This window comes from Plecotus auritus (genome assembly GCF_963455305.1).
Source record: "Plecotus auritus genome assembly, chromosome: 8".
In the NCBI taxonomy this organism is placed as follows: Eukaryota; Metazoa; Chordata; class Mammalia; order Chiroptera; family Vespertilionidae; genus Plecotus; species Plecotus auritus.
In genome coordinates, this window is record NC_137782.1 from 143,837,063 (window position 1) to 143,853,010 (window position 15,948).

The 15,948-nt window shown below is 39.6% G+C and overlaps 1 protein-coding gene across 1 annotated transcript in view; it reads right to left on the reverse strand.

Moving 5' to 3' along the window:
- EML6 (EMAP like 6) overlaps window positions 1-15,948 on the reverse strand; it is a gene marked incomplete at its 5' end in the record, with an annotated part of 220,528 nt that overhangs the window by 97,333 nt on the left and 107,247 nt on the right. The window contains 5 exons of the mRNA XM_080685637.1: window positions 210-420; window positions 5,674-5,886; window positions 7,000-7,256; window positions 9,337-9,474; window positions 12,535-12,736. Of these exons, the coding sequence (XP_080541763.1) occupies window positions 210-420; window positions 5,674-5,886; window positions 7,000-7,256; window positions 9,337-9,474; window positions 12,535-12,736 (1,021 nt within the window). The remainder of the gene's footprint in view (window positions 1-209; window positions 421-5,673; window positions 5,887-6,999; window positions 7,257-9,336; window positions 9,475-12,534; window positions 12,737-15,948) is intronic.

Consider the following 15,948-nt stretch of genomic DNA (forward strand, 5'->3'; position numbering starts at 1 on the left):
TCTTCATGTAAACCTAGACCTTCCACTTGCATTTGGTATAAGCAACATCCTTTGAAGGAGATTAACCAACTGACCCGTAATTGTCTCTATAGTTTTTTTCTGGTGTTTTTTTTTTTAACTTTAAGATTTATTATAGGAATGAATTTTTTGAAATTGCTTTAACTCTTTACCTCCAGAAGAGATGTTACAACATTCTTTGAAACTTTTACTGAGAAAAAAGAAACAGATGCTGAAAATTATTACTGGCTTTACCCTGGGGTGCGGTTTCCGGCAGGCCGCTGGTGACACCTCCTGGGATAAACCTCCACTGGAACACCGAGTGGTCAGCCCCTCCTGTGCTTAACACCCACTGAAAGTCCTGAGACCAGCGGACGTTGGTGACATGTGCAGAGTGGCCCACATACTTTCTAAATTTGGCTCCTAAAGATATTTTTAAGAAGATTAGTCATGCAAAAAAAAAAATTTATTTATATATATATATATATATATATATATATATATATATATAATTTATTGGTTATAAAATTACATTCCTATCCAGGAATATATTACAAAATAATTTTCAGTATTATATATAACAAATAAGCAAATGCTCCAAAAGATATCTCAATTATCCCAGTATGGATTAAGCTAAAAATGGATCTGAAGCCCGCCCTCCCTCCCTCCCTTCCTCCCTTCCTCCCTCCCAAACCTATTCCAAATAATGCCTACTGCTTCACTGATTCTGAAAATAAATGCCAAAGAATGAATAGCTTACACATCCTTCTTTGAATACTAGATAAAATGGGCCGTCCTTGCAACTGGGAAACAGAAAATTATTCTGTGGAAAAGTCAAATTACTGTTTGGGGTCATGCAGATGCACATTTGGGAGAATGAAATTTTTTTCTCTTAAATCGATTGCTTTACTCAGGAAACATCATCATCAGGTAGTGAATTCAATAGAAGAACTATTTGAACTCATACCTGTGGTTGAACTACTGCAGTAGAGTCTCCATGATATTTATTGTTGGTGCACAGCAGCATAATGACATGCATGGAAACAAGCCCGGGCCACCTTATCATGTGGAGATCCAGTACTCCAAAGACTATGGAAGATTTAAGGGGGGCAACAAGCACCCCCTCTCTCCTTCAGAAACACTTCTACCCTTTACAGTTCCTCCTAATGAAATCTCTTTGGGGGAAAAGGCCATCTGTTCAACTATCACGTGTAAATATTGACTACCCACTGGGGAGGCAATGATTTAGATTTACACGAAGGTGAAAACGACTGCTACATGTCCCTTTCCCGAGAGCATGTTCTAACCAGGTGACGTCCTATTATATTAGGGCCTCCAAAAAAGTCTAGTGGCATGCTGCCATAGAGGGGAAAGGAAGGCCTTGGGTCTCAAAAGCAACCTTGTCTATTTCAAAGAGTTGCCTAAATCAGTTTTGGTAATTTAATAACATCAAACAGATTCCAACTAAGTCAGGTGGAAATGCTGTCTGATGGTAATTCAATAATTAGGAATCCAAGTACATTCTTTCCTTATCTCCATAGATCTTGTTGGGTTATCCTTTACTGCCCTCACCTTTACACCCTCATCAGAAATCATTTAACCTATCTCTTTGCAGTGGTTTGAAAATATGCCCACAAATAAGATTTTAAAAAGTTAAACTCATAGAAACAGACAGTAGGTTTGGTTACTAGGGGTGTGGGCGGGGGGATAGAGGGGAGGAGGATGGGGAGACGTTGGTCAAAGGGTACACTTTCAGTTATAAGATGAATAAATTTGGGGAATCTAATGTACAGCATGGTGACTATAGTAAAACAGTACTGTATTGTAGACCTGAAAGTTTGTAAGAGAATAGATCTTAAATCTTCTTGCCATACACACAAAGAAAAGGTAATTAAGTAAGGTGATAGATGGGTATCTAACCTTATAGTAGTAATCATTTCACAATATATTAGTATATGAAGTCATTGTTCACCTTAACCTTACACAATGTTGTCAATTATATCTCAAAAAATCTAGAAATAAAGAAAAAATATGTCCATAAACTCTTTAATACAAACCAAAAGGAACAGAACATGGCGAAGGTGAAGACGTGTGGCATCCAAGAGGAGGTTATAAAAGGCACTGCAGATTCCTCCGTGCTCTTTCTTGGATCTCTAGATACCAGGCGGTAAGGACATTCAAGCCCCACACAGAGAGGCTCACAGGGCAAGACACGGCGGCCTCCGGCCAACAGCCACGTGAGTGAGCCATCATGGCCTCACCGGCCTTCAAATGACTGCAACTGCACAAGAGGCCTCGAGCTAGAATGTTCCAGCAAGCTGTTCCTGAATCCCTGACCCCCAGAAACTGTTGAGTGAATAATGTTTGTTGATGTAAGCTGCTGAATTTGCTGGGGAGAGGAATTTGTTACACAGCAACAGAGAACTAATATACATTTGGTAGATTGGAACTAACACCTGTGAAGGCATTTGTGTCAATATTTAGGCCTCTTTCTAATCATTTTTCCTGTTTTCTCTTCCTTCCTCCTCCTCCCTCCCTCCCTTCCTCCCTCCCTCCTTCCTTTCCTTCTTCCCTTCCTTCCTTCCTTCCTCCTTCCCTCCTTCCCTTTCTGTCCCTTTCCGTCCCTTTCCGTCCCTTTCCGTCCCTTTCCGGCCCTTTCCGGCCCTTCTTCCTTCCTCTTTCTCTCCCTCCCTTTATCCCCTCTCTAGCCACACTGGCCTGTTTGCCATTCCTTAGTCATGCCAGGCACTCTTCTGCCTCTAAGCCTTTGCACTTGCTGTTCCCTGTCTGGGATGCTCTTTCCCTAAATACCTGAATGGCTGGTTCCCTCACCTCCTTCTGGTTTCTAGTCAGATGAAACCATATTGCTGCCTTGTCTCACTGCCTTATTTAAAGTAGCAACACTACTCGGCCCGACCTGAAAACTCTATTCCCACTACTTGCTTGCTTTTTCTTCATGGCTCTTCTCATCATCAGACATGTTCATACTTTATTAACTATGTCCCCTCAGAACAAAAGCTCCACGAGGGCATGGATTTGTGCTGGTTTTATTCAGTGATGTATCTCCAGCCTCTAAGATAGCACTTAATATTTATTTAACAAATAAAGGCCACATCCATCTCTTCCAAGGCTTTCCTGGGACACTGAGTTTACCAGGCCTCTCTTTTTCCTCTGAACCACCAGGAAGATTCAGGCCTCAGCCCTCAACTCCTCTCTACTGATCTTTCTCCCCTGGTTTTAAATACTGTAGATATGCTCATATCTGTCAAATGTTCATCTCCAGCCCTGAACTCCCCTGGAGTGCTGACAGTCAATGGGCCATATCTCCCTGGGTGTCTAACACTGCTTCAAACTTATCATGGACCAAACAGACTGATGAGTTGCCCTTCCCCTTCCTCGCTTACTCTTGTACCCACATAAGACATACACAGAGACTAAACCCTTCCCTTTCTCATTTTCCTGTCTCTAGAAATGGAGCCACCATGCACCCCATTGCTCAAGCCCAAAATTTTGGAATCATGCTTGATTTCTCTTTCCCTCTATCCCCACGTCCAATCCATCAGCAAAACCTTCAGCTCTACCTTGATGCCTCGTAATCTCTACCACCTCTCTTTGCCTCTGTTCCTAAGAAGTTGTCCAAGCTACATCATCTCTCACCTGGACTCTTGCAATAATCTCTCAACTTGAAGCCTCCCCTAGCCGAATCCATCCTATACCATATGAAAGTGGCCTTTTAAAAACTTAAATTGGTCATGTCACACCTCCATTTCAAACCCTCAGTAGATTTCCACTGCACTTAGACTAAAACCCACATTTCTACCAGAGGCTACAAGGCCCTTCATGACACGGTCCCCTCCACCTTCTCCAGCCTCACAGTACACAACTCTCCCTCACTCATCATGCTCTGGTCACACTGACCTGCCTGGTCCTGCACTGCACAACAGAAAACGATCCTGTTTGCTCAGTCTTTACACTCTGAGTCATCAGCCTCTGCTCGTATTTGGCTGTTTACAGGTTCAAAAGTGAGGGGAACATTGTCACTGGTGCCCTGAGCGATAAGGAGATAAGTTCCACAAACTGCTACTATTTCCATCAGCAAGTCTTATATAAACTTGTCTGCCAGTGGTTTGGGCATAAAAAGGCTACAAAAGCCTGAATGTCCTAAGGCAAACTGCAAGATTTATAAACCATGAGTCATGAAAAGTAGAACAAGTCAATTTGCTATGAGAACATGGAAACTCTTGCAGATTACGGAAGTGGATTCTATTGCTCTCCCCATATTGTCACTGGCTGTCCACCTCTCCTCATTCATTCAGGCATCCCCTGTGTGCCATCACTCTCGGGGCTGTTTTTTACATATAAAGTGTCTCATTTTGACAGACAGCATTGCTCACAACCTCCCTCCCACTTCCCCCAACCCTGCCATTCTAATACCTAACCCAAGCTCTACCTTTCCATTGCCATTTTCCAGGTTCAAGTTCACCCTACAAGGCTTGGTGATACAAAGGAGATACCAACTCTCTTTGAGTTGAGTTGTGACCAGATGCTTATGACCAATAGTATTGCTTGTGACCCCACTGATGTTTCTTCTGACTCCCCAGATACCCTCTAGTTGCCTAACTTACTTTCTGTAAGTACATTACTCAATCTAACAAGATGTGCCCTATTACTCAAAAGACCCATTAGGGAGAGAGAGAGGAAGAGTTTGAATTTGGCACGCTAAGGTAATTTTGTGCAAGTATTTTAAAACTGATATTCATTTTGTCAAGTGTAAGGGATGGTGATTTTGCTACGTATTTTATGTTCAATTTTGTACTGTAATTGCCATTGCTTCAAAACTGCTGGTTAACTCAAAATGACTTTCTGATTACATTTTCAATCCCTTTTTCCTTGCTCAATCTAAAAATCGCTCAAGTGAAAGAGTTTGCAGGCAGCAGCATGTCCCTGCTGATTACTTTGCCAAGATCAGATTTTCAGGGCGCAATCAGGGAGTCTCAGAGAAGCCTGTGTATGGGCTTTGCCTACACTGGCAAGGGAAGAGGAGGAGGTCATAAGAGGGTTAATTCAGCTATATCCTACCACGCCCGAAAGTGCCACAAAAATTGAGGTAACAAGATTTAACAACAATAAAAGAAACAAAACCACAAAATGTGAAGGCAGAGACAGCTGTTTTGAATCAAACTTTTCTCTCAAAAATGTCACCACTTACAGAAATCTGGTTTGCAAAATCAGTGCTATGACAGGGGGTCCATAAACTGTATTATCTGAAAGAGCCATCCCTTTCAGATTTCATTTTACATATGCCTAAAAGGATTTGCTTTGCCATGTATAATCACAATTAACTATGAAGCATAAAAATTTAATTACGATATTTTAATGTAATATTAAATTATGAGTATGTACATAAATATAAATAAAATAGGACTTGTTTAAAAGTGAAACATGAGGCTTATGAATCACAAAACAGTGAGTAAAAACTGTTAACAAATTCTGACTTATATTTGCAAAACCCCATATTTCAGAAGGTCAAAAGTATACAACAACACATTCTATGTAAATGTTCAAGAGTAATATGAATATAAAGATAAAATTAATAGTCTGCAGGAATAGAGACCAAGAAAATAAGCCTTGTGCATGCCAAGACACGTCTAAATGAAACATCTCTTCTGGCCTTACCTTTCTTGAGACAAGGAAACTTAAACAATTTGACCAGTCCAAAATCATCTCCAGACACCAGTACGGAGCTGTTGTAGTTCGCATCCACTGAGTTGATGTCAGTGACGTCCGTGTATTTCGGCCAAATTCCACTCACCTCCGGGCCTTTCACACATGTCCAGGAGGCCCAGGGGATCCCTTTGATTTCTTCTTTACTTGCTAACGGCTTCCCAGCTGAAAATAACCAATAAACATTCATGTAATATTACATTTATTTTTTTAAAAATATATTTTTATTGATTTCAGAGAGGAAGGGCGAGGGAGAGATAGAAACATCAATGATGAGAGAGAATCATTGATTGGCTGCCCCTACTGGGGATTGAGCCCACAACCCGGGCATGTGCCCTTGACTGGAATCGAACCCGGGACCCTTCAGCCCCCAGGCCGACCCTCTATCCACTGAGCCAAACCAGCTAGGGCTGTAATGTTACCTTTATATAAAAAGCAATTTTATTGTAAATGGCTAACATGGATTCCATATTTTTTCACATATGGGAAATAAATATGAAATAGCAAGCAAAGAAAGTACACACAGAAGTACGCACCTAGTAATAGAGCATTAACTCATCTGACAGTGCAGAGACTTTAAAAAGTTGAAGTGATATTATGTTACACATTAATTTATGTTAATTTTTCAATTAATTTCAAAAATCTAAAGATACTATTTGCAATAAAGATTCATGTTAAATATTAAATTTTTCCTCTTACATTAAAAAATCAAAGATTATAATACAGAAATCTGTCTCTTATTTATGACATTTTAGTATCACAAACTGTTACTAAACGAGTATTAGGTAAGTCAGATGAACCACGTATAAAATTTACAGTGGGGTGTTACAAGTAAAAATTATATTTTTAAAAATGCAATTAATACATTTCACCAAGTAATCAAATAATACGGGCTTCCACTTATCAAGAACAGAGATTTGAGACTAAAGCAATCACAGTAAATAAAAAATGTGACCCTCAAATCTTTAGTATTATTAGTGTTTTGTAGAATTTTTTCTCTTTCTTATCTTTAATCATTCTTTGTGTATATCCTTTATCATAACAATTGTAAGTATTTATGCCCAGTTGATGCCTTATCTTTGCATGGTATTCAAGATCTCTCTTATGGTGCAGTTATTTTTTATTTTAATGTGTCCTAATTTATTAATCTCTCATTTGAGAGTCCATAATGTGAGGGTCTTGTTTCTGAAAACATTCCTTGCCCTGAGGTCATAACAACATTCTCATAGTTTCTTCAAAGTTCTGCTTTTCGCGAACATCAGTGCCTGCATGACTTACACGGCATTTTGTAGAACAGTCGTTCTCCTGCGCCATCATTCGTTTGCAAGTATTTACTATCCAAAGACCAGTCAATGTGCGTAATGAAACTGAGGGACTTGTTGCATTCTCCAATTTTCTTATACCGCTGGGCAACTGCATAGACGTCGACTGGGCCATCATTGGATCCTACTGCGAGATAAGAACCATCTGGAGAAAATTTCATTTCATGAATGACTTCTTTTCGATCTTTGATATGAACCACTTCTGTCATATCTCTGTAAGAATAAAGAGCAAAGCGATAAGCAGCAAATCTAGAAATAGGAACCCCAGGTCATGTATTAAAAGTATATGTGTCAGAGAAAAAATGTTTGAAAGGGAGGAAGTACCTACAGGAATTAGAGAACTAACTTCTGAAAAAAAAGATATAAAACTTTATTTAAAGTTTACAGCCAATTTAGAAAAAATTAATAATATGTAAAATAATATTGAGCTTTCAAAGTAAGAACCAACAAGATTTAATGAAATGCATATTTGCTTTCATGTTCAATTATATATTATTTTTCTCTAAAAATTTTGTTGAAAAATTGAGGTTTATAAAATTGTTTTAACATGTGTCATGGAAAATAGTAGGTATATCAAGGTTAGCATAAAAATAAAAACCCTTTTTATATTTTAAGAACAAGAAAACTAATTAATGCTTTTTGCTATAAGAAGAGCAAATTCAAAAAGCAGAAGAGGAAAAGTCCTTATTTTTAATGCTAAGTTGTTATGGAATTATTTAACTTTGACCATGAAAGGGCAATAATGCATACATTGAATCACCTGAATATCCTATGTCCTTTCTGACCAGATTCTGATAAGAATTTCTGCCCTCATTTGAAAGTCCTCTGAGGGTTTTCCTACAACTGTGAGACAGGATTATGATTGGCAGGTCCCCTGAGCCAGTAATGATGCCTTCATCAACTCCAAAACAAATTGAATGCATAAATAATGCCAAAATTTGCTCCACATAATTCCTCACTCCGGCTGTCACCTAATACTAGTACTACAGTTTACTACAATGTCATAAAATAGGTGTGGGGGGATGTTTTGTGTGGTGTTTTGTTGTTTTTTTTTGTTTTTGTTTTTAATTTTTTTGGCTTGGAAAAGCTATTTAAAAAAAAAAAAGAAAGAAAATCTGGTAATTAGCCATCTTTCCACACATCACTAAGCAGAGAAAGAAAATTTTGGTCATAAGTTATGTGTGGCTGTTAATGAGAATTCAGTGTAATAAACCATGCCAAGTGCATTTTTCAAAGCTATCTAGAATTTGCTTCTGTGCAAAACATGCCATACCTAATTCCTGGCCGCATTTCCTTTCTGTAATCACAAAATGGGTGAGCCAAACGCACAGCCAATGCATTTAGAGAAATTACAAGGGTGGATCATAATTTTTATCCTGTAAAAGTTATATAGGAGATTAATAAAGTATGAAATATTCTGTCTTATTGTCAAATGTGGGTGGTAGAAATCCTTTACGCAAGCTCACCTCTAACAATCTGGTGCTGTTGGAGGCTGCTCTGTTCCTGCTTCCTCTTTTCTTGGCTTACTACAAGCACATGATCCCTCATCTAAAACCCGTGGGACCAGATGAGCTTGGGAATTCACTATTCATTAGACTTTTTAAAGGTTCACATATAATATGCCATGTAACATCACCAGGAGGGGACTGGGGCAGCACCCTGTATTGGTGCATGATTATTCCTGCTAAGAGATTAATAGATTATATACAGTCTCACATCAGTCACTGAGGCAGGCTGTGCTGCCAAGTAAGTCACCGAAGAAAGAGGTTTGTATTTTCAGAGTGCGGATTTCATCATTACAGACAGGACTGTGAATCTGTACTGTTCCTATTTGAAAGAATAGGTGCATTTTTCCTAAGGTCCCAGCATCTATTTTGACCAGGAGAATCTTAATTCTAACAAAAGAGTATCCTTTTTTTTTTTTTAACTTTTCTTTAAATATTATTTTTCAATTACAGTTTACATTCAATATTATTTTACATTAGTTTCAGGTGTACAGCATAGTGGTTAGACAATCATATACTTTACAAAGCGGTTCCCAATATTTCCAGTACCTACCTGACACCATAGTTATAACAATATTATTGACTATATTCCCTATGCTGTACTTTATATCCATGACTATTTTGTAACTACCAGTCTGTACTTCTTAATTCCTTCACCTTGTTCACCCAGCCCCCACCCCCTCTCCCATCTGGTGACCATGAGTTTGTTCTTTGTATCTATGAGCCTCTTTGTTCATTTATTTTACAAAAGAGCATCTTTTAATACCATTTTCAGTATCAGTACATGCCTGACTCGGAGAACAATGAAAGAGCCGTCCTTCATGCCCAGGGCCAACTGGGACCCATCGGGGCTGAAAGCCACACTGCGAACTGCTTCCTCCATGTTACAGCGGGCGATCAAGGCGTGGTCAGCCAGGCTCCACAGCCTAGGCAAAGAACAAAGAACAAAACCAAACCAACGCTCATCATCAGGCCGCCGAGGCAGGAAGGCCTGCTGACCACAGTGTGATAACAGCAAGAAAGGAGGTGGTCACCGCACACTCGTGTCCTTCCTCCCGGCATGTATGGGAACCCGGGATGGGGTTTAGTCTATCTCTGGGTCATTTCCCCCATTAGAAACACCCAGCAAGAAATATGAGATAACATGTCCAAAGATTTTTATATTCATATAAAAAGGAAATTTTAAACACTACCTTCAAACAAAATCTTACTTTTCTCTTTGGAAATTAAAAATTGTTCTTTATGCATGCCAATCGTTATTAATAACTTACAGGGTAAGAAGCACTACTAGATACTATTATTGTTCATATATATATATATATATATATATATACACACACACACACACACACACACACACACACACACACACACACCCTTCTAGTAACTGTTATTTACGCACATATAGATTGAAATACACATTCCGTTTTGCTGGCCCCCCTAGAAAGAAAACCCAGCTGAGGAGAACAGCCAATGACAGCCCTGCCCAAGATGGTTCCAAAGTCAGCCGTGCTCAGTCATATGCCACCCTTCCTCATAAGCTCCCTGGGTGCCCCACTGCTGACAGGCCCACTCATGGTCGGGACAGGTACTCCCCACAGTGCCCCTGGCTGATAAGCATGTTACTGCTGAAGAAGCAGGGGTAAAGTGCAGCTAGCACACACTTTTCAGCAGCTCCGGAAACCCCTATTCCAGGCACCTCAAACTGGGTAAACATGAACTAAATTTTTGAAGCTCCAAACGAGGGTTTACATGTGAATTACAATTGTGGTACCTGATTTCTCCCTGTTAGTACTTTTAAGACATTCTTCTCTTAACACACAACCAACATCTGTTAGGCAGATTGACAATTTAGAATGCTGCCACAGAGGCAAGAGTAAATCACATGTGGTGGAGTTTCTCTAATGCATTCTGCCATCAGGAGGGCTGGGGCCAGCTCCTTACAATGCAGAGTTGCATGGTGAATAGTTTGCTGATCCTTTAGGCAGCGTGCACTGTTCAGTCTAAAGCTTATGGTATTCTTTCAATACCTCCTTGTCCATTATTCATAATCTCATGCTGTTTTTAGTCATGTACTATTTTCAGCAATGTAAGTTTTGCTTTACCCTCACTCCTCAGTGAACTGTACTAGCCTTACAAAGTCACTCAGCTAATCTTTCTCGAGAAATTATGACTTGTATCCTTTCTACATTTCCATACTCTGTGTAAATTTACATTTAAATTGTTTGGCCAAATTAATGGTTGATGAGACCAAGACAAATTCTGGCCATCAGGGGAAGTTTGCGATTCTGAGACTCAACACATTTATCAAAATACAAAAGCCAAGGACTCTCTTGAAAACATCTCCATCTGGATGGTTATGAATCCAGCTTCTCAGGTGTTTGACTAACTTGGTGGCATTGTTTTGGCTATTGGGGCAAAGCTCTGAGTGATGGAAGGAAAAGGAAGAGAAGAGGAGAGAGTGAGTGAAGACCAGTGTAAGCCAAATACACATTTATGTCACATAAGGGGACAACTGGAGTTGCCTTCACTGATTTTTAGATTGATGAGGCACAGTGCTTGACAGAAACTAAAAATTGATTTTTAGATTATACTTTACTGATGAGTGCCGGGAGCCAATTCCAGCATGTCATAATTACAAGAGTTTTATCAAAAGGTTGATGAAACTTGGGGGCTCAACAAGGGCTGAGTCATATATGTAATTACCTGTTGGAGTGGCTAAAGGGCACTTCCCCCAAACCTGAATAGGATTATTGTTTGCTGCTAGACAGCTCAGGGCATTTTAATCTACATGTTATTGCTTCCTGTTGGCCAAACACCTGAACAGCTGTAGGCTATTCCCCAATCTGACAATGCTTCTATAAACCCTACACTTTGAAGTGTATTATCTCCACCTTGCCTTGGGACAAATTGTGTTAATAAAAAGCATGGGGTCCTGAGTCAAGGAAGTCTAGCTCCTTTAGCTGAAGCTCCTCTGACCTCCAATGCCTTTCAAAACTATCTTTGGACTCCTACTTAATCTACGCACAGCCTTTCTCCAGATTGCTGAACCCTTCTTAATGCTGGGACAAGAACCCCGGCAGATGAGTATACAATTGTATCTTGATTAGATTCACAGACATACAGAGTAAGGGTGGGGGGAGCAGGAGCCTCTAATCTAATTTACAAGGTTCTATTTAAACTATTAAAATCCAGAGGCAATCATCATCCAATCGATTAATCAGTCTCTTCCTCTCACCATCGCTCAGTCTTTTCTGACCTATTTGTTGTTAAGCACATTTAAAGCCTAATTAAATACGAAAATCCTGAAATCAGTGTAATAGTCTTCACCTTACACTTCTAAATCATATGCTCAGTCCTTCAACAGTCACACAGATATTGGAATCATACTAATTTGCTCATTTTACATGATGTCACGCTCTCAAAGAGGAAAACATGATCCATCGCGAGACCCTTTGGGTTCCTAATAAAACCACAGACTTTCTCAGGAACCAGCACTTTCCTTTGACTTGAGGACACTGTTCAAAATTTCATCTGAGAAATTACAAAGAAATCATTATTTACCCATGTGCTGAAGACAACTTTGCAAATCGCAATGTACGTTCTAATGGTGATGAGTGAGTGTCTGAGCCTGTGAAAATGCCGTGCAGGCCCCGGCCATGTAAGCACATATTAGGAGCGAAGGTATGAGGGGAAGATGCTATAAACACGCAGGAGTGCACTTAGCTCCCAGAACCGGAAGCCAATCTCACCAGTAGTATTTTCACTTCTAAGAACAATTTCATGACTTATGATGGAGCCAAACAAAGATAAAATACCAAGAAGTCAACCTCTGTTGAGCTCATTGTCTTCACATTCCATGTGGAAACTGTGTGGCTCTGCCCTGTGGTTTAACCTGTTCTTGGGTAACAAGCAAATTTGGCCCAAATATATCTGTTATCCCAAGTAAGTCAGTGAGGTGACGATGGCCACCGCGGGGTCCTCACCTGACAGAGCGGTCATCACTGCCAGTCACAGCCAGCGGCTTCTTGGGGTGCAGGGCCAAAGCCCAGAGCTCCCCCTCACAGTGGCCTTGCAGGATCAGCATGGGCTTGTCTCGTTCTCGCACAATCACCTCGAATATCTCGCTGTCCTGGGTCCCTGCTAGGAGGCGGTCTGCTTTCCAGCACACGCTCCGGATGGAGAGGCCTGGCAAAACCAGAGACGGCAAACAGAAGCAGGTCTTCACATCAATTACAAATAAGAGAAAACACCTAAAGTAAATACCCTTTCACCAGGACAGCGTCCAGTGCAGCACATCTTAACAATTCCGGGGCGGGCGGGGAGTAGTGGGAGGAAAATCCACATGCCAGTCCCTGTTACTCACCAGTTCCTTACACGTGCCATTCCTTTCTCCCACCCCTCGAAACCTATTCTGCAAAAGTGTGTTCGCTCTTTCCTGTCTGACTTGGGATGATTATCTGTTTTTACAGCTGGATATTCATTTTAAGGGGAGAAATTGGTCTTTATGAAAGCCTAACCCTTTTTGAAATTATTGCCTTTTGACTTGTACGGAAAAGTTAATAATCACTTCACTCTTTAGGATGTTAACATTGCATTAAAATTATACAGGGCAGGTACTACAGAATGATTAACTATCCTATTAGGCAAGTTTAATATGTATTTGATCAGAACCCAGACTCGTTTTGTGGGATAACAGATGCACCATGTCCCAGAAACATGCAAATGAAACTCTAATTTCAGTCTCAAAATATCATCAAAACATCAAACAATTGATGGAATCTTCTCTAAAAGCACAGTGTTCCTTTTAAATCCAAACTTCCACCTCTGTTGCATGACCCCATCTTCTTGCCCTGCAATGAGTGTGACCTCTCAAACTTCCTGCAGTCTCTGTCCCTCACTGGGTTCACTATTTATTTATTCACACAGTGAAGTTTCTCATGTCTGAATTAGAAGTTCAGAAGCAATCCCACTTTCATAACTACTTTAAACCAGGTAAGGATGTGATAGGTTTTGAGTCTTTAATGTAGAACAAGCATGTCAAACTCATTGCCCACAGGCCACATGCCTCATTTATTTGGCCCGTGCTAGCCTTTAAGTTTGACATGCTTGCTGTAGAAAGTACAGAAGTCAGAACATCTGGGCTTTAACCCTGCTCTACACCTGACTGGCCACACAAAGAAGAGTCACTTTCTCTCTGGGACCAGGTTTTCTTCACATAAAATGTAGACTATAATTATGGAGACCTTGCAATTTATCATTGAAATTGGGACCCACCAAAAGTAAAAGGAGGTTCTAAAAAATAATTAAATTTACATAATTTTTAAATTTATTTTAACCAAGAAAGTAGTTGTATGATATTGAAAGACTGATGTATTAACTAGTTCTATTAAAATATTTTTAATATTAAATTCTAATAATACTTCATTACAAGATAAAAAGTCTAAGCCAAAGGGATAAATAGGCAAAGCACAGAGGATTTTTAGGACTGTGAAACTATTCTGTAGGAATAATGCTAGATATATGTTAGATATATGTTGTTACACATGTGTCAAAACCCATAGACTATACAACACCAAGAGTGAATCCTAACATAAACTATATAGACTTTGGGAGATAATGATGTATCAATGTAGGTTCACCCATTGTAACAAATGTACCACTCTAGTGGGAGATATTGATAGTCAGGGAGTCTGTGTTTGTATGGGGTAGGGGATATATGAAAAATCTCTGTAAATTCCACTCAATTTTGCTGTGAACCTAACTGCTCTAAAAAAAAGTTAAGTCTATTTTAAAAAAAAATTCAGGGCAATGTTAAACCAGATGGGATGCTGAGACAACAATAGGGTTAATTGGGGGTGGGGTATATGGATACTCTATAATTCTCATCTCAACTCGCTATGGTCTGGAATGAATCAAATGAGATAATTCATTTACTGATGAAATAGTAATTTTTAAAGCACAAAGCTATTTTTACATGAGATAACTCTCTTTATTCCTTGCTCTGAATTTATTGTTACGAGTTTTAAAAGGGAAGGAGCTAGCGCCTAGGCAGACATTATTCCTGCTGTGAGGAGGAAGTAGGAATATCTTGGCAACAGCTAATTCAGGGTCAAATCTTTAGCTCGACTTACACAGAAAAAAGAGAGGACTCAGCATTACAAATGAAAACTATAATACAACTGATTCCACAAAAGTCCAAAAGATTATAAAGACTGCTATGAACAATTATATGCCCACAAATTGAACCATCTAGAAGAAATGCATACAGTCCTAGAAACATATAAGACTTCCAAAACTTAATCATGAAGAAATAGAAAATAAGAACAGAGCAATAACAAGGGAGGAAATTGAATCCGTAATTAAAAAAACCTCCCAACAAAGAAAAGTCCAATACCAGATGACTCCACAGGTCAATTCTACCAAACATTTAAAGAAGAGTTAATTAACTAATTAATCAATAAGTCAATCCTTCTGAACCTCTTCCAAAAAATACCAGAGGAGGGAACACTTCTCAACTCGTTTTAGGAGGCCGGCATTACCCTGATACCAAAACTAGACAAAGACACTACAAGAAAAGAAAATAACAGGCCAATATTCTTAATGAATATAAATGCAAAAATCCTCAACTAAATATTAGGAAACCAAATTCAACAATGCATTGAAAGGATCTTACAGCATGATCAAAAGGCATTAATTCCAGGGATACAAGGACGGTTGAACATTTGTAAATTAATTACTGTGATACAGCACATTAACCAAATGAAGGATAAAAATCATGGTAATCTCAATAGATGCAGAAAAAGCATTTGTCCACAGTAAACATGAGCATGTCACTTATCCCCATCACCTCCCACAGTGTGTCCAGTCGCTTAGGCTAAATGACTTGAAAACTAAAATTTCTCCCAAAGATCTGGCATTGTCTTTGGTCCAGTGTGCAAACATTTAATCTCTCCATCACCCTCACTGTTTTTTACCATCTTGTTTTGGGGAACTAATTCAGAAAAGTACAAGAATATTATAACAAACAACCTACCACCTGGAATGAACAAATGGTAACACTTTAAAAATATCTGCTTTGTCTTCCTTTTCTTTAAAAGAGGTTTAGGAACAAAGAAGAACCTTCCAGTCAGCCAAGACTACTGAGCCAGTCGAGTTACACAGCGTCTCCAGACTGTGTCCAGGGAGCTCTTGGGTTCCCCAGAGGAGCCAGCAGAGAGCCAGGATGGGGGAACTCAGGGCGCAGAGTCTGAGGATCCCGCCCGTTTTCCCCTCAGAGCCTCCCAATCTGTTTTACAGGTTTCCTTTGACAAAGGGTTCCGCGGAACCAACCAACGAAAGATGGAAGCTTTACACAAAGCAAAGGCAGTGAAGTCAAATCGATATAAATACAGAGAGGG